This window comes from Amaranthus tricolor, chromosome 9 (genome assembly GCF_026212465.1).
Source record: "Amaranthus tricolor cultivar Red isolate AtriRed21 chromosome 9, ASM2621246v1, whole genome shotgun sequence".
NCBI lineage: Eukaryota > Viridiplantae > Streptophyta > Magnoliopsida > Caryophyllales > Amaranthaceae > Amaranthus > Amaranthus tricolor.
The window spans coordinates 3,020,614-3,044,027 of NC_080055.1; the positions used below are offsets into that span (position 1 = coordinate 3,020,614).

General features: G+C 32.8%; 2 protein-coding genes across 8 annotated transcripts in view; both read right to left on the bottom strand.

Moving 5' to 3' along the window:
• Nucleotides 1-14,354: 14,354 nt before the first annotated feature.
• Nucleotides 14,355-16,497, bottom strand: LOC130823839 (plant UBX domain-containing protein 2). Its single transcript, XM_057688638.1, has 2 exons — nucleotides 16,192-16,497; nucleotides 14,355-16,021 (listed from the first exon to the last, which is right to left on the bottom strand). Exon 2 carries the CDS (start codon nucleotides 15,998-16,000, stop codon nucleotides 14,486-14,488), a length of 1,515 nt encoding a protein of 504 aa, XP_057544621.1. The 5' UTR covers nucleotides 16,001-16,021; nucleotides 16,192-16,497; the 3' UTR covers nucleotides 14,355-14,485.
• A 1,636-nt stretch (nucleotides 16,498-18,133) lies between these two features.
• The window catches only part of LOC130823840 (uncharacterized), a 73,290-nt gene continuing 68,009 nt past the window's right edge, over nucleotides 18,134-23,414 (bottom strand). For all 7 annotated transcript variants that reach the window (XM_057688642.1, XM_057688643.1, XM_057688641.1 and 4 more), the window contains 6 exons: nucleotides 22,784-23,005; nucleotides 20,563-20,913; nucleotides 20,164-20,322; nucleotides 19,760-20,047; nucleotides 18,658-18,929; nucleotides 18,134-18,429 (listed from right to left, as the gene is read on the bottom strand). In XM_057688642.1, coding sequence (XP_057544625.1) covers nucleotides 18,777-18,929; nucleotides 19,760-20,047; nucleotides 20,164-20,322; nucleotides 20,563-20,913; nucleotides 22,784-23,005 — 1,173 coding nt within the window. In that variant the 3' untranslated portion in view covers nucleotides 18,134-18,429; nucleotides 18,658-18,776. The remainder of the gene's footprint in view (nucleotides 18,430-18,657; nucleotides 18,930-19,759; nucleotides 20,048-20,163; nucleotides 20,323-20,562; nucleotides 20,914-22,783; nucleotides 23,006-23,414) is intronic.

A 23,414-nucleotide genomic window follows, 5' to 3' on the forward strand; every position in this document is an offset into this window, starting at 1 on the left:
CTAAACCAAAACCCCTAACTTAGTGGGACTCGTCACTCCTCCAGTACAATGTTGCTCGAGCCACAGATCAGGTTAAACAACCTTACTGTGTTCGTCGTATTTTACGTGCTGGAAAACACGTCCCACGTTTTTTACATGCCGGAAGCATGGTTCGGCATTTTCTTACTATCAAGCCTTTTTATTATCATGTCACTGTTATCATATAAATGCAACATTACAATAACACATAATAGAAATAAATTCATTACGACTTACATACAAATAATCATTTATTATTATTAAAATCAAAACTAAATGGGTCTTAAGAATTTGCTTATAGATTAATTTTCAATTAGCTCTTATTAATTTCTTAATAATCAATTTCTTAAATGTCTATTTATTATAAATGATAAAATAAATAGTTCCATCATAAATAAATACTAAAAATGTCTTAAAAAGGACATATTGGGTTTATTATAGATTCTAGCCCATTTATCCAAATTTTTAGAAAATAAAATTTTATTTCATTTAATTAATTTCTTAATAGCTTAGTTTTAGATTTAGTACATGAATAATTAATTTCCTTAAGGTGAAAATCTGCACGAAATTTAAAATAAATAACTTGTTATTAAATGATTTGGTGTATATTGTTATTCACCAAAATAAAATAATTTTAAATATTATTTTCATTTTTTTTGTCTTTTCGCCTACTATAACAATTTACATTATTAATTTATTTCTTTAAAATTTAACATTACAAATTTCACAAAAATAATTTATATGAAAAGAAAATACAGTAACACTAAAATAATTCTTTTTTTCCAGAATTAATTATTTTTAACCCAAATTTATCGATTTCCTTTATTTATTCGTTTTTTAGCAAAAAATAACAATAATATTTATACTCGACTATAATTCACAAAATTAATACACAATTTATATCTCATATATATATATATATATATATATATATATATATATATATATATATATATATATATATATATATATATATATATATATATATATATATATATATATATATATATATATATATATATATGTAGAATAATTTTCGTTTAAAAATATTACTGTTTACTATTTTAATTAAAATTATTTCGGTTTATGCGGTTTTTTGCAATTTAAATGAATAAATCATATAAAAAAATTATAACGAATTAATTCACCAAAATTTCCAGAAATATTAATTTATATATAAAACACATATAAAATTTATGGACATAATTTTATGTAAATAAATATATGTAAGAATTTATATCTTTAATAATTTCACTATTAATTAAATTTCTTTGTTGTAGAATTTTTAGCCAAAATATTAGCTTCCTCCCCTTGAATTTCTATAATTAACACTAAATACTATTATTAGGAAATTTTTGAGGATTTTTAGGAATTTTTCTAGGGTTTTTAGAATTTTTTAGGAATTATTTTATATTTGTGAAATAAATTTTCTGATTTCCTTCTTCTTTTGTTTTTTTATTTCCCACGACATGCTTGATCTATTTATGGGCTAAAGATTGTAATTTTTTTATTATTTTTAATTTTCCTTCATGTGCAAGCAAATATAATTTACTACAAGATTTTTATCCTTGGGTTTATCCTTAGGATAAGGCTAAATTAATTATTTTGGCACCTATCTTAGTCTTGCCGCCAGCTTTTTATTATATTTTTACATTTTTTTTAAATTTTATTATTATTATATATATTTTTATTTTTAATCATAATTTAATATAAGAAATAAAAAGTTTAAGTTATTGTAGGTAATTTAGCTAGACTTAATATTTAGGTAATTTATTTTAAGAGAAATAAATTATATATAAAAGAAAATCACGAACTTATGAACGATTGGAATAAAATTCGAAACAGCATTAAAAAGAAAATAATAAAACGAAACGATTATTGAATTTGTCAAAATATTTAAGATTAAGAAAAAGGGTCTGTTACTATATATATATATATATATATATATATATATATATATATATATATATATATATATATATATATATATATATATATATATATATATATATATATATATATATATATATATATATATATATGTTGCATCATATATTTTTGACAATTTCTAAAAAAAAATTACAAAGTTAATTTATACATATAACTCTCAAAATTGAGCGTCTTTACTGCATAATATCTTTGGCTTTATTTTTTAATATCAAACGTTTATATATGGTGATGCTAAAAATAACCATGCATTACACGAGATTTAGCACAAAATAACGTTGCTAAAATCTACAATTTTCTTGGCAAAATAACTGCTCATCAATCAAAAGCCAACATCAAAACATATGTAGAATTCTTAAATGATTGAAATAAGAGCACTAATAATTAGTATTTACTCATTTGCTAATTTGCTTTAAAATATATTTATTTTCCTTTGATTGATTGATGTATGAGGGGGTTTTGCAAATAAGTCAGCTTGTTTAACTTTTTTATTAGCTTTTAAGTTAGTTATATAAGTCAAATATAAAAGGAGATGTGTGGTAAAGATATGGGGATGTTTGGTACATGGCTTTTGGCTTAACTTTTTGGTTGTATTTTGGCTTTTGGCTTATTAGTTGGTCAAATAGCTAAAAAAAGTATTTGGTAAATGGTTTGTAAAGTAGCTGAAAAGCTAGCTTTTAAGCCAAAAAAAAAAACTGCACCATCTAGCTTTTTTGGTTGATTTTTGGCTTGTTGGCCCACGTTTTCTCTAATAAACAACCAACAATTAATACTAAAATTTACCAAACATCCCCTTAACCAATTGGCTTTTTCAGCTAGCTTTTAACAAAAACAACCAACATTTTCAGCCGGTCAAACAATTCAACTAAAAAAGCCAACCGCCAACAATCTAAAAACCAATCAATTAAACTTTTTTATTTTAACTTAAAAGCCAACTTTTTAATTGGCTGAAAAATCATTTATCAAATATATTCTTTTATTTTTTAACTAACCAAAAATTTTAAAGTTAAAAATAAACCAATTAAAAAACCAAAAAAAATTGAATCCAAAGCTATCCAAATTGAGGCCAAAGCTTCTTAAATGATACTCTCTCCTATTCTACCCATTAGTCCCATTTACTTTTTTTACTATTCACTTATCACTCTTAATTTGTATTTTAATCTTAGTCTATAAGTTAAAACATAGTCATGTAAGATCTTATTTACTTCGTCTCAATACAAAGATTATTAATATCAATTTTTTATAATTTTTAATTAAAAATAATTAGAGATATTAAATGTTAAAATGTTGTCTCGACAAATATGAAAAACAAAATGAGACTAATGGGTTGAATAGGAGGTAGTATTACTACACCATTTTATATTAAAAAAAAAAGTAACATAGCAAAACTAGTGGGACACACAAGTAGTGATTTGAAAATCATTACTAATTATCTTCTAATACTGACTTTGATTTTCTATGCCGAGTAGTTTCTTGATCAACAGTAGGAGTATTGATTTTATACCATTAAAAATTAAAATGACTGTGTTGTCAGGAGACACATTGGCCCGTTTTCTTCAATTTTCTGATTTTTGTGTAAAGTTTTCAACCTCCTATGATTAATTGGGGTATACTCGTTATGGATATACCTAGTGATGGCCACGGAGCGGGTTATCCGGAATCGAACCGCTTGAAACCGTCCTGGAACCGAAACCGTTCGCGATAGGTTCTGAACCGCGGAGTTGTAAAACGGCCGAAAAAAAATTGTTGGCGAAACCGTGAAACCGCCGAAAAAAACCGCCTGAACTGGACCAAAGAAACGCGGGCCGGTTCACCCGGACCACAGGTTCCAAGGAACCGCCCCGGAACCTGGAACCGGACCGGTTCACTCGGCCCAACGGTTCCTTGGAACCGGAACCGATCGGTTTACTCGGCCCAGCGGTTAACTAGCGGTTTGGGATTTTTTGTATAAATACTCCACACTTTAAATGATTTTCATTCACAATTCATCTCTTCTCCTACTCTCTCTACTTACTCTCTCTACTTAATTACTTAATTACGCAATTATTCTCTTAATTATATAATTAGTCTTTTAATTATTTCTTAATTATTTAATTAGTCTTTTAATTATTTATTTATTTCTTAATTCTATTATTATTTCAATATTATCATGTCTTCTTTTTTGAAAAAAGCCTCTAAAAAAGTTACTAAAGTGGCAAAATCACTGGGAGGTTCTAACTCTAAAAGAAAAGCCACTTCAACTACGTCGGTATCAATAACGCCTTCGGTTAGTAATTTTAATTTCGAACCAAATTATCCAGAAGGGTACGACCAAGAATTACACGATTATGTAGAAGTGGAAAGAGAAATACAAATTGAAGAAGAAGAAGAAGAACAAGAAGTAAATACTTGTCAAATTTGGACGTATTTTACAATGGCAGAGCTGTTTCACATGTGTGGACGTATTTTACAAAAGAACCAACCGATAATCCGGATGTTTTCTTATGCACTTGTCAAATTTGTGAAAGTCAAGGGGTAAAGCCTTTAGTTTCATACAATTTCAGCAGAGGTAAATACTTTTTAAGTTTTTATACATACATGATATTTATATTGTAACACCCCGAGATTTTAATGACGTAATTATTTAATATTTTAATAGTTTTTTTAAAGATTTTACAATTATTATTTAATTATTTTCGAATTAGCTTTAATAAATTTCTTTCACATACGGATTTAAATGTCGACTTATATAGATACTAAAAATATAGTTACGATTTCTCAAATAAAGAGGTTTGAATCAAAATGATTATTTTATTAAAATGTGTGAGGCCGCAAAGGTGAGTCTCTTAGTTGGGTCTCGCAAGAAAAATAAACCGAGATAAAAATAAATAAACCTAATAATAATAATAATAATAATAATAATAATAATAATAATAATAAAAACAAGTATAAAAGAAGCTCATGAAACCCTAAATACAAAAGCTAGCCGTCATCCTCTTCTTCTTCCTCGTTCTTTCCCGTGCGCTTCCTTCCTTCCCTCCTTGCACCAGCAGCCGTCCTCCCCGCAGCCGCATCTCTTCTTCCTCCAAACCGGCAGCAACAGCCGGCTTTTCTTTCCCCACGCAAGCAGCAGCCACAGCACACTCTCCTCCTCCCTCGCTGTGTCTCGCCAGCAGCAGCCATGATCGCTGCCTTCTCCACAATCGCCAGCAGCCGCCACGGTCTAGACGCTTGGTGTTAACCGTCTAGTCTTCACTCCTTTCTAATTACCCCATTGTAAGCTCTCTCAAGTTCACTCTAAGTAATTTTGCTAGTTTTTAATCAGAATTTTACTAAGTTTATGAACTTGGTGTTAAATTTGTATGATTTTCATTAAATTCTTTTGTGGGTAAGAGTTTGATTGATGAATTGAACCTATTCATGATTTAAAGTTTGAAGTGTGATTAGAAATTATGGGATGTGTGTTGATTGTGTATTAGTTTGGTTTAATCTTATCATAGGTTATAGAAATAGTATTATCTTTGAATATGAAATAATTAGGGTTTGGATTTAGAAATGAAATTACAAATGATGTACGTCTATCTTATATTTTGATGGTGTGATGATTGATTAAATAACTTTAAAAGTTGTTTGAAACTTAGTTGATGGATTTTGTTGTGAAAATTAGTAATGGTGGTGATTGTAGTGCCTATGGAAGTGATCTTAGTTGTTAAATTGGGATAAATAGCTGCTAGTTGTTATGATTTGATTGTTGTGAATTACAAGTATTCTTACTAGGTTGTTATTGAAGTCATAATGCATAATCTTAGTAAGGCCATGAGAATGATGTCAACTTATTGTAAAAAGTTGTTAAGTTGCTTGTAGTGATGCTCGATTGTAGTCTCTCTAACTTGGGAGGATGTAGTGAAGAATGTTGCGATCTGACCACTTTAAGAATTGTCCTCACGTCATAATAGAGTTATATGTAACTTCGTGAGACTTAAGTGTGAATCGTCATAACTCAAAGTTAGTTGATGTAATGAAGCAGTCGACATAATCCTTTTATTCTTTGCCGATGGAAAAACTTGTGTTATTGTTGAATTGACGATGATGCTTGGTGTTGAATGAGATGCGTACGTGCTAAAAGTAATTGGAAACTTGTCGTGAATGGATGATAGAGGTTACTTGGTTTTTAGCTGGTATAACAAAGTAGTTAAGAGAACTTATAAGTTCTATTCCTAACTTGTATAGGTCCCCAGTTTATAAGAGGAAAGTAGACCCCTTAGTTGGGCGATTTTTGTAACTTGTGGTCGTGCATTGACGCTTGCAGGTACGTACACGCAGTAATTAATTATCATATTCATTGTTTCAAAGTATTATTCATATTTCATGATTATATGCATCGTATTAGAATTATAGAACGTCAGAAAGTAAGTCATGCTAGTGGATGGTCATAAATAGTGATATAGGCAAGTAGAGTGGAAGCATTAGGAGACTATGAGAACAAATTTCTAAATAGTAGAGAACGCACCATAGTTGTGTGTAGTATCGAAGTGTTTTTCCTACTTATTGAGCCTTGATTTATGATTAGTTGGCGTAACTCAGCTGGATTATGTCCGGTTGATTTATTAGTCCCCTAGGTGAGGTTCGACGGGACCACCGTAAGGGGGGTATGAGCATGCTTGGGTCATTGGGCGCCGGGAGGCCGATAACGCCCCTTGACCGAGATGTTACCATGAGGGCCTTGCAAACCCCAATATGGTGGCCTCTTCACTGGTTTAGTACCCCAGTGTGTTAGTTTTTCCCGAAGGTAGGACCCGAGTGGGTCAGCTGGAGGGGGCATGAGCTCATACTTTGCCAATGGGCACCGGGAGGCCGATAACGCCCTTGGCCGTGTCACTATGCCATGAATAGAGAAAGGATCCACTACCTTGAATATACCTTGAGAGGTTAGCAGTTGAAAGAGAAATTATGAACAAATAGAAGTGTTTAGACAAGTGAGTAGATTCATTATTGCCATACTATATCGTTACCTACAGTTTGTTCGATGACTATAATTGTTATAATTGTATTTATTACTGACGTGTGCATGTTGTTGTTGTTTGCTCATGACTCTCTATGATGTTCCTGCTATGACGCATATGACTATGGTCATTATGTTGAGCAGCAGAAGGATCATAGCTTGGCATGTCAGGTATAGGAGCTTCTTTTGCTTTGCGTTGGGGAAAGAGCGGAGTACGATCGTAACAATTGTGTATAAATCGTCTTAATGCTTGTAGCTTCCATGATACTTGTAAAGTTTTCTTTTGGGGTTGTAAAATTTCTTTTGTATGGAGCCATGTGACTCCTCGTATGATCCATAGATCCGCTGCGTAGTTTTAGATGTACAGTAGGGAGAATACTCCTTTAGTATCCGTCAGATCGATGCGTTAACACTGGAACCACGATCCTCGTTAGAGTTGAAGTTTTGTGAAGCCGACGATGATTTGTTCCGTCGTGACGTATTCTTTTGAAAGGCGTTATAGGCCTTAGATTAGTTTAATCATGCTAATCAATTATAACTACATATATTCTATTCACATCCTCAGTTTTCAGTAGAGATGCTGTCGAGATTCCGCTCACTCACCCTTTTTATTTAATCCTTAGCGTTTATGTTAAGTATTTTCTCTTCTTTTCTTTTTTATGTAACACCCGAATTTCCTCCCTTCCTTCACGATTCTGGTTTCGTTTAAGGGGTTGGAAATTCAGGGGTGTTACATATATTTTGTAAATCAAGAATGTATTAAAATTCATTTATTGTGTTTTGTGAATACGTGTTAGGTGGTGGTACGGATTCTTTTAATAAACATTTGGCAAAGAAGTATGGAATCACAAAAGAAACTCATGCAACAAGCGGCAGCGGGACCACAAGTGGAAGCCGACAGTGGGACATTCTCGACGGAGGTATACCTTTTAAATATAATAATCGTAATGATATGATTGATGAAGTTTCTTAATATGTAATTTGTGATGAATTGGCATTTAACATGGTGGAAGTAAGGCATGCGAGTATTATACTGGAAAAACTTTGCAACCACAATATAGAGTAATCCCTAGGAACACTCTTAAGCGACGCACAATAAAATTATATGAATCAAAGCGCTATGAATTAGTAGAATTGTTTAAATATTTTAACGGTAGGGTTAGAATAACAACTGATATTTGGTCTGCTCCCCCACATTCAGAACCTTATATGTGTGTAACAGCACATTAGATAAATCAAAATTGGATTATTCAAAAACGAATAATTGCTTTTGAGTTAATGCTCGAAAGACATACGGGTGAAAATATAAAATACAGATTAATAGAGATATGTAAAGAATGAAACTTATTAGATAAGATATTTTGTTGTTCTGCCAATAATGCAACTGCCAACATTAAATGCATCGAACTTTTGTATAACGAACCCGCTTTTAGTATTATCCTTGGTGGTAGATTATTACATGTACGTTGTTGTGCTCATATAGTTAACTTATCTTGCCAAGCAGGTATTAGATAACTAAGTGATTTATTAGATCCCATTAGAGACATAGTGAAGTGGCTTAGAGTTGGACAAGTAAAGAGAAGATATAAGCAAATATGTGACCATTATAAACTAAAAAAAGTGTATTGGTCATTAGATACTCCTACACGTTGGGGCTCAACCCATGATTTATTAAAAAAGGCTATTACTTATCGTCCGGTTATAACACAACCGTATAGTGAGTGTACAGATAGCCGTATAAGTGATGAAACATGGGAACTAGCTATAGGCGTACAGAAAATATTAGAAGCGTATGTCCACGCAACTAAGATTTATTGATATGTTTACGAACCAAACGTCCACTTAGTAATAATTGAATTTATTACTATTTTCTATCATCTTCTTAAACATTCGCATGATGATACTAATATATTTTTAAAGCTGACTCTTGCAGATATGATGGACAAGTGGAAGACGTATTTTACTGATTTTCCTTTTATTTATGGAATTGCGATAATTTTAGACCCATATTTTAAGATGAAAATAAGAATGAAACCGATGGTCTGACCCGCCCGACCCAGGATTGGAACCGCCTGAACCGCCAAGGAATCGTTTGGAACCGCCCGGAATCGGAACCAGAACGTTCGAATCAGGTTCCACATGGAACTGGAGCTGGGTGGAACCGGAACAGAATTGGAGCCGGGTGGAACTGGAACAGAACCGGCCCAACCTAAACCTTGGCCATCACTAGATATACCCACCTTAAACCCGCCTTACATTGACTCCGTGTCTACTTTATATGCGCTCTATACAATTGCAATTTTTTTTATTAATTTAGTTGTATATCTAATTTTATATAAACTTTGCAATGTAATACTAAAATCATATTAATATCCTTAATTTATCGTTAATATTTTTATAAAAATATATGAAATTGAAATATAGTACATTGTAGATATGACGTGGGTAGGTATGGAGCGAGTCAAGTGAGTATGGGGTAGGGCGGGTTGATATCGGGTGAATTAGACCTCATACACTACCCACTACTTATGAAGGGTAAGACTTTTTATGCCCATATATATTCACCCACTACCACAAAATTCATATCCTTACCTACCCCAATTGGAACGATGAATGCAATTTGAAATCCATACTAATTTTATCCGCATGTCATCCTTGCTACTGACATAACTAATCTATTTGATAGATGATGTAGGCTTTTTATATTTGATTTATAGTTTGTTGGCTGATTAAAAAACTTTTATTGTGTTTGGTAAATGATTTTTTAACTAGTTGAAAAATTGAATTTACACAAAATAAAAAAGTTGATGTGTAGCTTTTTTAATTAACTTTTCACATTTCACCTAATTTTCTCCAATAAAAAAATCAACATTAAATTTTTTTCAAATATCTCTATAGCTAGATATATGTTTTTGACTTAAACAACTTGCTTAATAGCTAAATAATAAACAAATGTGACGAGTTTTTTAAATAAGCCATGTAAACTAAGTCAAATAACCAACAACCAATTGCCAAAGTCACCAAAATGCAGCTCACTTGATAAACTTAATTGTATCAATATAGGTGTCAAAATTGTTTCTTGTAATTTACATGAACTTAACTGTTAGTTGCATATGAAAATTAGCTTAAGTAAAGATTTACTTTACGATGTCTAATTAGCTAAGCATTGTGTCTCAGAAGGAGGTCTGATGTCGCCTAAAGTTGTCATTCGCAACATTGGAAGTAATTAAATCTTTTCCCTCAAACAATAGTGCAATAATTCGAGTTAAAGTGAAGCGGATATTCACATGTGATCCGGGTGACACACAGACGTTTATGTTAAATCGGATTAAAGGACCGACGACATTCTAGTGGTAAAGAAATAACTAAGCATTAAACAAAAAGAAATAAAGTCATTGAAAGTCAAAAATGTCACATCTTGAGAAACATCCGGATTCCAACCTCACTGAAACAAAAACGACATCTAACATTCAAAGTGTTTGCGAAAAGCACTAAAATCCAACAAAAGCATAAAGTCCATGACAAAAGTAAATGCATTGGATGAATATATCACATGTTCCTAGAGTTCACCTCTCTCCCTTCTTATGCCCACCTTCAATTAATTTGTTATCCAATGACAACATCATCGCACGTTCCAAACAACACAATAACCAGCACGCATCAGAGACTTCATACAATGCATTATAAAGGTTAATTAACAGACAATGAGTTCATCCTAGCATATAAAGTCTTTAACAAGTTCATGTCATATTTGACATTTAATTTCCCTAACTCATGTTGTTGCCTGTCCAGTTCAGGTCACCATAGTGTTAAAAAAAGTTTGGAAGAATACACAAGGGAGAGCTAATTCCAAGGCAACTTCTGACCTAAGATGTTACCCGTCCTGTATTCTTGTTAGAATCGTCATAGGTAAAGTATGCATACCCCTATGGTGGCTATTATTAGAACTTAGGCCATAGGAACAAGGCGGACGGATATAGGGTGAGGCGGGAGGATATAAATAGGTAAGACCTTATATCGACTACCTACCTACTAGCTGTTACTCAAGGCATGTAGAGTTTTTCACACTCATATCCACACACTACCTAGCAAATTCATACCCATATTCGCCCTAGCTAAGACGAATGCGGATAACCGATATTTCACGTCAATCAATCCTAATTGCAATGTTCTTTTATAGCCATTTTCAAAATTTAAGATTTTGCGGTGAGACCGAGGAGTCCATCAACCTCCAAATGTGTGGGCTGTATTGCAAAATCCGAGGACACGCTTAGTGTCAGTTTCATGTTGGCGTAGGGCACACCATTCTGAGTGGCTTTGTTTTCTCTTGGCCAAATTCAGGAACTAGGTGTGCAAGTTTTCTGTCGTATTCTATTTTCAAAAGTTGTGGCATATAAGGTTTGTTAATTTCAAATTAATTGTAATATTGAGAATGTTACACTATTTACTTATTTCTTTTAATTTGTGATTAATTATTAATCTATAAGTTAAAACATAGTTAAGTTTTTATAATTTTTTATTATACATATTAGAGATATTAAAAGTTGAATAATGTATTGAACTATGTGAAAAAGAAAATGTTATAAGTATTTTGAAATTGAGAAAATAGTTTTATTTTCCATTAGTGTATCAACAAGCTCCAAGAAACTTGTATAAGTCAAGACGCGAGACATAATCTATAGCTAAGAAAGCAACTTCCACAGCAGGTTGATGGTTTAATTTCCAATAAATATATTTGATTGCGTGAAATAATAAAAACCAAACAAGTTGAATTTGTCATTTCTGATTAGATTTTAGAACTATTGCTTAATGGTGTTTGGTTAATTTAGCCCTTTTAGATTTTTGGCACATTTTCAATTTTATTAGTGTGCATAACAATCTGGTATGAAGTATATGTACGAGATAGTTGCACAGTTAGCCAATGTACGGACCGAGACGATGATGATGATGATGTCGTAGCCAGATTTGACATCCTACTGTTCTACGACCTAACATTGCAGTGCATTGTTGAGTTAAACTATCCACATTACAACCCTCCATATGTAGTGCCATAATTTACTATATGTCCCATTCGAACACCCAAAATAAGGCAAAACGTAGGGTACATTAGACCAACACAATTTAGTTTTTTTTTTATTTTTTTTTTATTTGACTGATTCCCAATATTATACAAGATAAGTCAGGAAGATAAAACAATAAGTAATTTTCAAATAAGAAGAAAAATCAATGCTACCAACTTCGTTTACAAGGTGTAATTCTCTATTTGCAATTTGAATATAGTTTTTTGGTTTGTCGATAAATCTTTTATTATGTTGAGTCAAATGACATTGTCTTGGTGGCTTCAAAGTCAAAAATACATTGACATGATTTTGTAAGTTAGCGTGGGTGAATAATCATGATATAATTTAGCCATTTTGCGTATCTTCTTTTTGTTATAGTTAAAAAAAATGAATTAGTAAGATTCAAACAAGCAATGCCAATAAGTAACTCTGTACCAATCTCAAAAAAGCAACAATCAAATTCTCGCATTTACGTAATAATAATCATGTAAATTGTAGGAATATAGATGCGTAAAGTGGAATTGTAAGGAACTATTTCTTTACGTCTAAACAGAATCATATGCATATCATAATATGAATTATATAATAAAGAAGAATATCATACTCTTGATGCGTGAATCCCATGTTATATACTCGAATATAAAATATACCAAAATCGAAATAATAGAATGTCAAATGTCATTCCTCTAATGTTGGCCCACAAACATCGAGCGGATCACCACGCATGCTAGTGCAAAATAAAAAAACTCCTTTTCTCATTACTTTTTAGGTGGATAATATGAGTGTGTAAAGAATACTAAAAATGATAATGCTTATGTAAAAAATGAACAAAGTGCATCTATATATACACAATGTATCACCTCTTCATACACTCATTACATGTAACCTTTACATGTATTAATCTTCATAAATAATGTTTGTTTTAATTTGTAATTAAAACACGCAATTAACAACTAGTAACTCTTCCCATTTCAAGTAATACTTATGATGATTAATGTTAGGATTATGGGCGACTTATGTTCACCAAGTAATCAAAATATGATTAAGATAATTAATCACTTTAGTTAGTGAAGACTAGAAGAGGATAAAGTGTCACATGTGGTTGGTCTTGTATGGAAATCAATAGTACATGATACTATGGGTAGTAAATCTTTACATGTGAAGCATAAGTGTGCAAGTATTCAGAGCCAAGATTGATGTGCAAGAGTATTGGAGACCCGAGCTTGCACGTAAAAGGAAAGAAGTGCAGCAGAAGCTGCTGACCATGCTGTTTGAGTGGTTGCTCGACCGAGCCACTGGTCGAGCGAGACACAGCTTGCTCTTTGACCTTCTGTTCGCCTATGTTGCCTGCTGTATTCCTTCTCTATGTTGCTGCCCCCTTTTGTATACTTAAAAGCCCTACTCTTTGCTATATATACCCTAGTCTTAGAACATATTTAGTGCACCAAAGTCTCACATAATAAAGGTACCTTACTTGCTCAAGTTTACTCCCTAATAAGCTTCTCTTTTCCCTTACACTAACCTCCATTATAATTCCTTCAAGTTTGTATTTTCTCCTTTTAATACATTAATATAAATCCTAAGCTAGATGGTGGATGTAGCCTAAAATTGGTAAATCACCTTAAATCTTTGTCTTGATTATTTCTTAATTATTGTCATTCATCACATACATGCATTATTTGATTCTTACACTAAGACACACCACAAACATCAACTAACCTCCATTTTGCCGTTGTGACATTATAGGAACCGATTATAATAGTAGTAAACTAATTATATTTAGATACAGATCATTGTTGGCTAGCAAAACGCTATGACCACCTAAAATAATTAAATGTATTTTATCTCCATAATTCATCCCATTTATATATATTTATATATAGTAATTACACTTGAACAAAGCACACTAATTTCCTTCATAAATAATATTAACACGATAATAATGCTCAATTGACACATCTAAGAGTCTGCGTTTAATACAACCAAACCATTCAAAACATAATTGGCAGTAAATGTTAATTTAATCACCCACGTTCTAATTTTAAAAGAATTAAGAATTAACAAAACCTTTAAATATGGTAGTTTTTGTCAGAGAAGAGTTTCACAAACACTTGGACTCTTGGAGGTAAGAAATTTAGGGTGCATTGATAACAGAATTACCTGCATTCACAGCAGTATTTTGACACTAAATATCACTTGGAATCTTGGAGGTAAGCCAATTAGGAGTATATGTTCAAGAAATTAGCTCTTATTTTGGATTTTTAAAGTAGGATTATAAAGGACCATCCCATAATTCTAAGCTCAAATCAAAGAAAACAGAGTCATATGCTGCAGCTGCACAATCATAGTGAACTTCCAAACCTTTTTATGCCGGTGTATGAATCTCCAGTAAAGATACAATTTAAGCCAACCAATTCAATTTATAAAAACTTATACATCTGTTGAAAACAATTTGAGGAGGATAATCAACATTACAGGATCAGCTGCTGCCTATCGGTTCACTAATTTCAAGTAGTTCGTTTCTCAGGCCAGTAAATACCATCGAATCAGTCTCGTGTGGCCTGAATTTTACCAGAGCAGAAGGGACTAAATCCTCATCTTCGAGCATTGATGCTCTTTCTCTGGCTGCAGGGAAGCATGGAATCACACGACGTTTAACTGGTATGGGATGTACCAACTCGAATTCCAATCCCTCTTGTTTCAGTGCCGAGCTTACAAACTCGTATAAGGCACTAGTAGGCTCTTTAGGTGAGAAAACACCTTGAAGAACCACTCCATCAGGAAACTGGATTCTAATGATAGTTCGTGTGTATTGCCTGCGTGCAGCTTGAGCTTGCTTTTCCTTGTAGGATTTGGGAATCAAAAGCTGGGAATCAGCCAATTTTTTCTTCCTCAATTCATACTCTCGCCTCAACTCTTCAGAAGTCCGGTTGTAAAACGAATCAGGTAACTCAATCCTTGCTGCAACACTTTCAGGGACTGAAAAGAAAACCTTGATTTGTCTGTCAATGACCTTTGGTTCATTCTCATGAACTTTCGTCTCTTCTTCAATATTCGCATCTCCCTTCACTGTCGACGCAACTTCTTTCGTCCGTTCCAACAACCTTACGGAGTCTTTTAACATCAGGATGTGGGTCTCCGATGGGGTATTCATCACAGCCCACATCTCGCCTTCCTCTTCTTTCAGCTCAAATCCAACAACTTCCAGCAATTCGACAGCACCTGATACTTCTCCAATAGCCTCCCTAATCTTAGGATTGCCCATTCGAATCCTCCGGAACTTGGGATTCTCTGGTTCCTTAACAATGTTTCTCAACAACCTCAATATAACATCAATCGAATTCTCCGATGGGTTTCCTGAAAAATACATACCAATACAAGATTCCAATTTATTCGTAGACTCGACTTTATCCTCAACATCACCCGATCTCACTGAACCCAAATTCAAATCAACACCATCACCATCATGACCACCAATACTATCAATTCCATCATTCTTGTTTGTATTAGAAATACAGGTTTCAATATGCACTGACACTTCCTCTTCAGAAGTAAAACCTAAGCCACAAACCGGGCATTCCAATACATTAAGTGAATAACCACCCTTGTTTCTTTTCCCCGTTGTAATCATTGCGTCAAATGGATCAAACCCATCTTTAGATGGGTGATTCTGATTTGAATTTTTGTTTGTATTTGCATTTGGATTTGGAAGTGAAGGGTTCTGAGCATCAATAAACGTGGGCTTACTAACAGAAAGATCAGAAGTTTGTGTTTTCTTAGGTAAAGGTTTTGACTGAGAAGATGTAGGATTAACGTTTCTATTTGGATTGACATATTGTGAGGCTGATGAAGGGTGATTGAGATTGGAATTAGTGGGTCCAGAAGATGAACCCAGAATCCTACCTTGACCCTTAAATTTGCCAGAAGAAGAAGATGTCAATTGATTATTGACTTTTTTCATGAAACCTTTGAATTTGTCTTTCATGTCATCCATTTCTTATTTCTATTTTTTTCTCTGTTACAGAATATAAAAACAAAATGCAAAATGAAGAATATTTCTAATTGAATTCGAGAATCAAGCAATAATGGTGCTTAAAGAATGAATAAGAAAAACCCAGATGCCAAATTACAAAATTGAAAAAGTTATGCAGATCTGTTTTCAAGAGGGAGGAAGGAGAAACAAACCAGGCCAGGTGAAATTGAAAAACGGGATGCTCCGATTCAGAATGAGATGGATTTGAGATGATAGGAGTAAATTGTAGTTGGTCTGCGTGCAAATTGATATGTTTTGATTTGTTTCGCCTTTTTTTTTCCCTTTAGAGGACTCCTCGCTAAGGAATTTGAAACCCGCGTACCAGAAATTTCACGGTAGTTGGAAGGGAATTCGTTGACTCGAACCGGTCGCTCTACCCTTAGAAATAATACTATTTGATTTAACGGTTCATCTAGCAGGGATCTATTATTCAGTGAATCAATCTCGAGTAGGAAATTCTATGGCCACATCTTGTTTGAATATAAATTGCCGCACTCCTTACCTCCACAGATTCTGATCATAGTATTTTTATGGGCTGAATTCACCGGATATGATGATGACGATTTAACAGTTCATCTCATATGAGACAATTATACTAAGAAATGAATATGATATATAATTAGTGTAATTAAAGACCGTATCATTTTAAAATTCGTGTTAACTTATTATGAGAATGTTTCATTTTAAATTGTGTCAATTTAAATATATGAGAATTTTTAAGTCAAATGATACTATTCTAGAAGGACAAAGGAAATAACGAATATGCCAAATCGTTTATCTTTGCCTTTCGTTTGTATGTCCACTTTTTTTTTTTTTTAAATTTTTTTTTATTAATGCTTCTCTTTCTATTTGTTTACATTATTTTTATTTTGAATAGACTATTTTATTTTACAACATTTTTAATTTTGATTATAATTTCTTTACTTCTTTCTTTTAACTTTTATGCACATTTTAAAAAAAATTTTCTCCATTTTAATAATATCCATACAATTTTAATATCCTCACTACCAATGTCAGACTCAGATGTCAAATGTAGTGAGAGAACAAACGATACAAAAATACATATGTTTAATATTTTAAAATACTTGAAGATATATCTATCATTATCATCATACCTAATATCCCGCCCAAAAGTGAGTCTGGGTGAAAAAGGTAACGAATAATTTATACCCGTATTCTCTTTATAGGGGAAACTAGAGAAAAATGGTCAATAATACTCCTAATAATAAGTCCCGCAAAAGGAGGATATCAGTGATAACGTCTCATGAGTGCAACTAAATTAAAGATACATCAATATAATAATATTTCGCAACCCTATAGGGAATACTCTATCCGTCCCACGCGAAAGGCACCTGCAACATCTAAATCTTATCTAAGGAGGAATCCACCTTACATGAAAGCCCTCATTGAGGATATATAAGAGAGCCTTAATTTAAAAGCAACCACCAAGACAAAGGTTAGGCATGTAGCGTGTAAACGCTGGATCCAAACCCCCATATAAAAAGAACACCAACGCCTTAACGTTGGTAGAAAAGTCCAGAGTTCAAACAGAGATAAAGAAGCTGAAAGAGCTCTAAGTGAAAAATATCTGAAAGAGTTTGCCAGAACATTTGGACAAGGGGCAAGAAAAGAGGTCCATGTAAGGCTAGAACCAAAGAAGCCAGGGATCAAAGGAAGATAAGGTCCAATAAAACACAATGAACGAGGTGAGAGATTGCATCCAGCGCATCCAACCAGAATGCCACACGTTTCCAAAACGGCCACATATGAAGAGAGAATCCCTTGATACCTTAAGGTATGAAGAAAGGACAATGATTAGGAGTCGGGATGGTAGATTCAAAGAAACCATATATGCAGAAAGGCAACCTTAAATCTCAGGACACTATGACGATGCACCTGATAAAGAAGAAGAGTCAGAAGCATCGTATTATGAAATTTTAAGAAAATCATGGGGGTAACAACTGTTTGATCCCATGATAAGAAAATCAAATTTATACTAAATCTCCTTTAATCCCTGAAATTTTAAATGAGTTGGTTTGTTGTTCCCTACAATCAACCTTGCATTGTCATGGGCGAATGGATTAGCCTTCAAGCTATAAAAGAAAAAAATGATTTCTTTCCAATTTCCCAGCCATGAAAAATGGGATTGTTGCTAATTACAGTATCTCATTGTTATAGCAAGTAAATTTACATAAATGTATATACTACGGATCAAGTTAAAAGCTGTAGAGTTCAAATAACCTATAGCAGCTCATGTACATATAATGAACTCTAATATTATGTACAAGCCTTATTGTTTCAGGAACGGGTCCATATTCCACTTCTCTCGAGAAGTCGGGCAACTTAAAACTAGGATGAATTCACTCTCTTCCGCAGTATCTCTTCTACGCCTGCAAAGAAACAAATTGCATACTAGGGTTATATTATTGACCACAATATAAGGATTCAGGTGACACTCTGAGAGTTCAACAGTAGAAGTATTGGATTTTCCTGCTTTTGGGAGTTACAGTTGGTAAAAAGGGGAGATGACAGTAAAAAAATAATCAATTTCGTAAGAGCTGGACCGGAACATGTTGCAAAGAGATACAGAATGAGCAAAGCAAAAACTATACTAATACCTTCTTAATAACATGTGTATGTACAAAGCTTCCCATGATACGAGAATTCGAACATGATAAAACATAATGATGAGGAGCTGTTTTGCAGATTGGAAGAGCGCGTTGGCAGTTCAAATTTCTTAGCTAGGGCTGCTGCCGAATAATGACCTTGTAGGAACTGATGCTGGAAACTGCCCTGGAGACCACATACTGATCCCTTCTTTATTCACTGAATCTCCATCTGCGTGATCAGCCAAAGGGGAATATGGTCTTGTAACCTTATTGAGGAGTCCCTGTATCATTTGAGGAAGCATACTTTCAACATACAGACTGTCCATGAAATACATTAGAAGCTAAATGAAATGGGTGCAATCTTCGACAGTACAACATCCAGCTGGATGAACCAGGAAGTTAATGTTTCTGGAGTCATGTTCGTCCCTGCTTTCCGGAATAAAACTATAAATTTAAATGAAATGTCTTTCGAGGGAAGTTGGCATATCCAAAACTCTTGTCCCCAGCACTATTATTTCTTTTCTATCACTCTAAGCTTCCGCTCTCTATCTCCCCCACCCCCCCCCCCCCCCCCCCCCATGACCATTAGGTTGGAGCAAATAAAGGACCCACACTTTCCCTCAGATATTTATAGCCACAAAGTTCTGTTCCCTCGTAAGAATTCCAGATTTGCTGATAGGTTGAGAAGGCATCATAAGAACATCTAAACAACAGACATTGTCTTCTCCCACCTTCTATTTCCCTTCATGAAATTGGTTAGTACTTGAAGTGAATCAGCATAAATACAGTATATTTTTGAGAGAATATAAAGCTCTATAGAGTTGTTTGATTATTTTCCCCTTTCCCTTGTTTTGTATGTTATGCTTTGATGCTAAAATAAAGGGAGGCACTGGTCAAACACCACAACTATGTTAGAAAAAGAATAATTTGAAGGGCAGAAGGGGGGTCAGAATGCCTTAGAAGTGACCATCGGCTTCATAGTTGAGCAAAAGCAGTGCATATTCAATTAATATCAGGGTGCATTATATCAAAGCAAACCTCTGGCTTGCAAAAAATTACAGACATGTAATATGTGAAATACTGCTACAGAGAAGGTATTGCTCATCCTCACCTTTGATTGGTTAGGTCCATAGGTGCTCATTGCTTGCTCAATTGCAGTATAAACCTTGAAAGCCTGGTTAGAATCAGGGTTGCATTTGACGATACGGAATTGATCCTTGGTCTCTATAGACTTGCTTTGTAGATAAAGGACGACACGTGAAGGTGGTGCATTAGATTGGTCTTTCTTTCCATGAGTCACCTCCATAGTTACCAGATCATCCCATAGTACATCCCACAAAATTGAACATGGATCTTTGGCGGCACTGAACTTTCTTTGAAGAATAATATTCAAGGGTTGCTGAAATTCAAAGGTAAAGAGTGTTAAGTTGATTATCAAGATATGTATCAGACAGTATCAACATAATACCTAGAGAAAAAACATTAATAGGGGCATTTGGTACATTATCCACATACTTGTAAAAGTACAACTCGACGATGTGTTACTATTAACACTCTTCCTTTAGGAAGCATAAAATGATCTTCATAGGCATCTGATAAAGCAAATTTTCCGCGCACTTTGAACAGATCAACCTGGCCAAGAAAAGATCCTGACTCTGCCAGCTGCAGTATGACCTTCATGATGACAACAGGAGATACATTTATACAATTAATTTAGTGATTGTTAACATAAGACTTGCAAATTACAGTTGTTATATGAGATTGCAGTTATTGATATTCTATATAGGAGTATATACGTGATTAGAATTTACAATAATTAATATAAAAAAGGGAAAACATAGCAAAGTAATGATGTTTAACTTCACAATAGGAACCTCAATCTAATTCGAAAATAAGTTTCAAATCACTCGTTACCTGTCCTTGTGCTTTGTATTCATCATAAGGTCGAAGCAGGTTATCACCACTAATTACACGCGGCATTCTCCTCCGTAGAAGTTGTTCTTCAGAAGTGAGAGCAGCTTGGATCTTCATTCTCATTGCATTAGCACCCTCGGTAGTTTTTGACAATAGGTCTAGAACACCACTTACTGGTTGTGCAGCTGCACCTATTATTCCTTTCCCAACACCTTGAACAAAACCCTCAACACCTGTCGATTTAGCACCCTCAAGGGGTTTTGTTAAGATTCCGGTGACACCTCTGAATAAGCCTTTGGCTAGTGCTCCACCTCCCTCTCTGATAACATCCCCAAGGTCTCCCACTTTATCCTGCATTGATATATGTTTAAAAAATGTCATAATCAATCATGGTCAAGGGACGATTGTAGGATATAAAACATTTGTGGCATCCCATTGGTAATGGAAATTTTATAATTAGACAACAAAAGAGAGTTTGTTCATGAAACGATCAGCATTATATATATATAAATATATAAACATATATATATATATATATATATATATATATATATATATATATATATATATAAATATATAAACATATATATATATATATATATATATATATATATATATATATATATATATATATATATATAAAGAAGTTCAGGTGAGAACCATCTTTATATTAGAATCGTGAGAATCAATCTATCTAACAAAAAAGTGTTATTTTTCTATTAAAAAGGTGTTACTTTTAGGTAAAACTGTGTTACTTTTTTTTTAATAAAAAGATGATACTTTTCCTGAAAAATGTGTTACCTTTAAAAAAAAATTCTGAGCAAAACTCACAAAAATGTGTTGCTTTTTACATAAAAAAAGTGTTACTTTTCAGAAAAACGTGTTTGTATGATTTTTTTTAAATTTTTTTCTAAAAGTAACACTTTTATGCTAAAAAGTACCAACTTTGTTTTTTTTTTTAAAAAAGTAACACTTTTTTGTCCAAAAGTAATACATTTTCTATAAAAAAGTAACACCTTTTTATCAGGGAGATTGGTTCTTACGGTTTTCATATAAGTTTAGTTCTCACTGAAACTTTACCCTATATATATATATATATATATATATATATATATATATATATATATATATATATATATATATATATATATATATATATATATATATATATATATGTATATATATATAAGATTTAGATTATGTGAAAACCTATTAAAGTGGTAAAAACTGAAAACAGGTGTACATAAAAGCTTAAATAGAGTACATATTCTGGTGATAATTAAAAGCTTAAATAATATACATATTCTGGTGATAATTTTGTAAATAATTTGACATTTTCTAAAAGGTGTACATACAAGCTTAAAAGGTGTACATATTCGAATGATATTTTTGTAAGCTTGGTTATCAATGGAACTTCACCACATACATATATATATATAGATATATATATATATATATATACATATATATATACATATACATATATATATATATATATATAAACATATACATATATTATATATATATATATATATATATATATATATACATATATATATATATATATATATATAATATATATATATATATATATATATATATATATATATATATATATATATATATATATATATATATGTGTGTGTGTGTGTGTGGGGGGGGGGGGGGGTAAATGTATATACCATGAAATGAACAAACGGATATGGAAGAGAAATGCGGACGGATACATTTTAATTAACATTAGTGACAGTTTGATGCTGGGATTGCCATTCATGATTAAAAGATTTAGTCAGATATGATCCTTATGATGTTTTAAGGAGGAAAAATACGACTACCAATTAGACATTGGCCTTGTCAATAATCAAAATTTTCAGATCTTGAGAGGTTGACAAGGTTTGATTTAAATTTTTTCGCTTCACAAGAATCCAATTGGGTCAGACTCTTGATTTGCATACAAGTAACCTTTAGGATTAAGCAGTTTCAAGTTACAACTCCATCATGAGATGAAATTTCAGATAATAGTTCATTTTCCAACTACTTTTTGTGAAAGTTCCATTCTATGAGCTCTTTCATGTGATCAGAAAAAGTACAAATTAATCTTACGGACAATTTTAAGGGAATAAACTACAAGCACAGAAACAATATCTGCAAAACTCTGCACTATAACGATATAAACAAACATGTTTGGAAAACAATACTAAATCCAGATACGAGTACAAACCTGTCTTTGTCGGCTCTGCATAAATTTCTTATCCATTGATAAAGCCGCAACACCTCGACTCATGTGTCCTAGTGCACTGCTTGCATTTCCAAGTATATCAACGCCAGAAAGCAGTTGAAGAGGTTGACTAAGTAGATCTTTCTGTACATTTGTTGTAGCATTACTGATAACAGCACTTTGTCGCATAGATACATTCTCCACAAACCTCTGGTGTATCCTCACCTAGTTATGGCAAGACAGAGGTGACTACTAGAATTCATAATAGTATTATAATTATAACACTAAAAAAAATTTACTAGTAAAATCAATTTCTCAGAGGCTAAAGACAACTCTCCAGAACAAAAAAAAAAAAAATCATGCTTGAAATATGAGGTGGAACTTGGAAGTATGCTTCAAAGATCTAAAATCAGAACCAAAAAAGAAAGATGTAACCTGAGAACTGAATTAAGCGCATAAAATCAGATCAAGGAGCGTTTTCCTAAAAAATATCATACATAAAGAGATGCGAGAGACTTTGTCTCCTAAATTCCCAGAGAATGAAACATGGATATATTAAAGAAAACATTTAACACCAGTGGATAATGAGAGAAAAAATTTTGAACATGGAAGTATGGTTTCAAAGATCAACTTT

Coding starts and splice junctions, on each gene's coding strand:
- LOC130823839 (XM_057688638.1), bottom strand. CDS start 16,000: ATGGATGACATGAAAGACAAATTCAAAGGTTTCATGAAAAAAGTCAAT.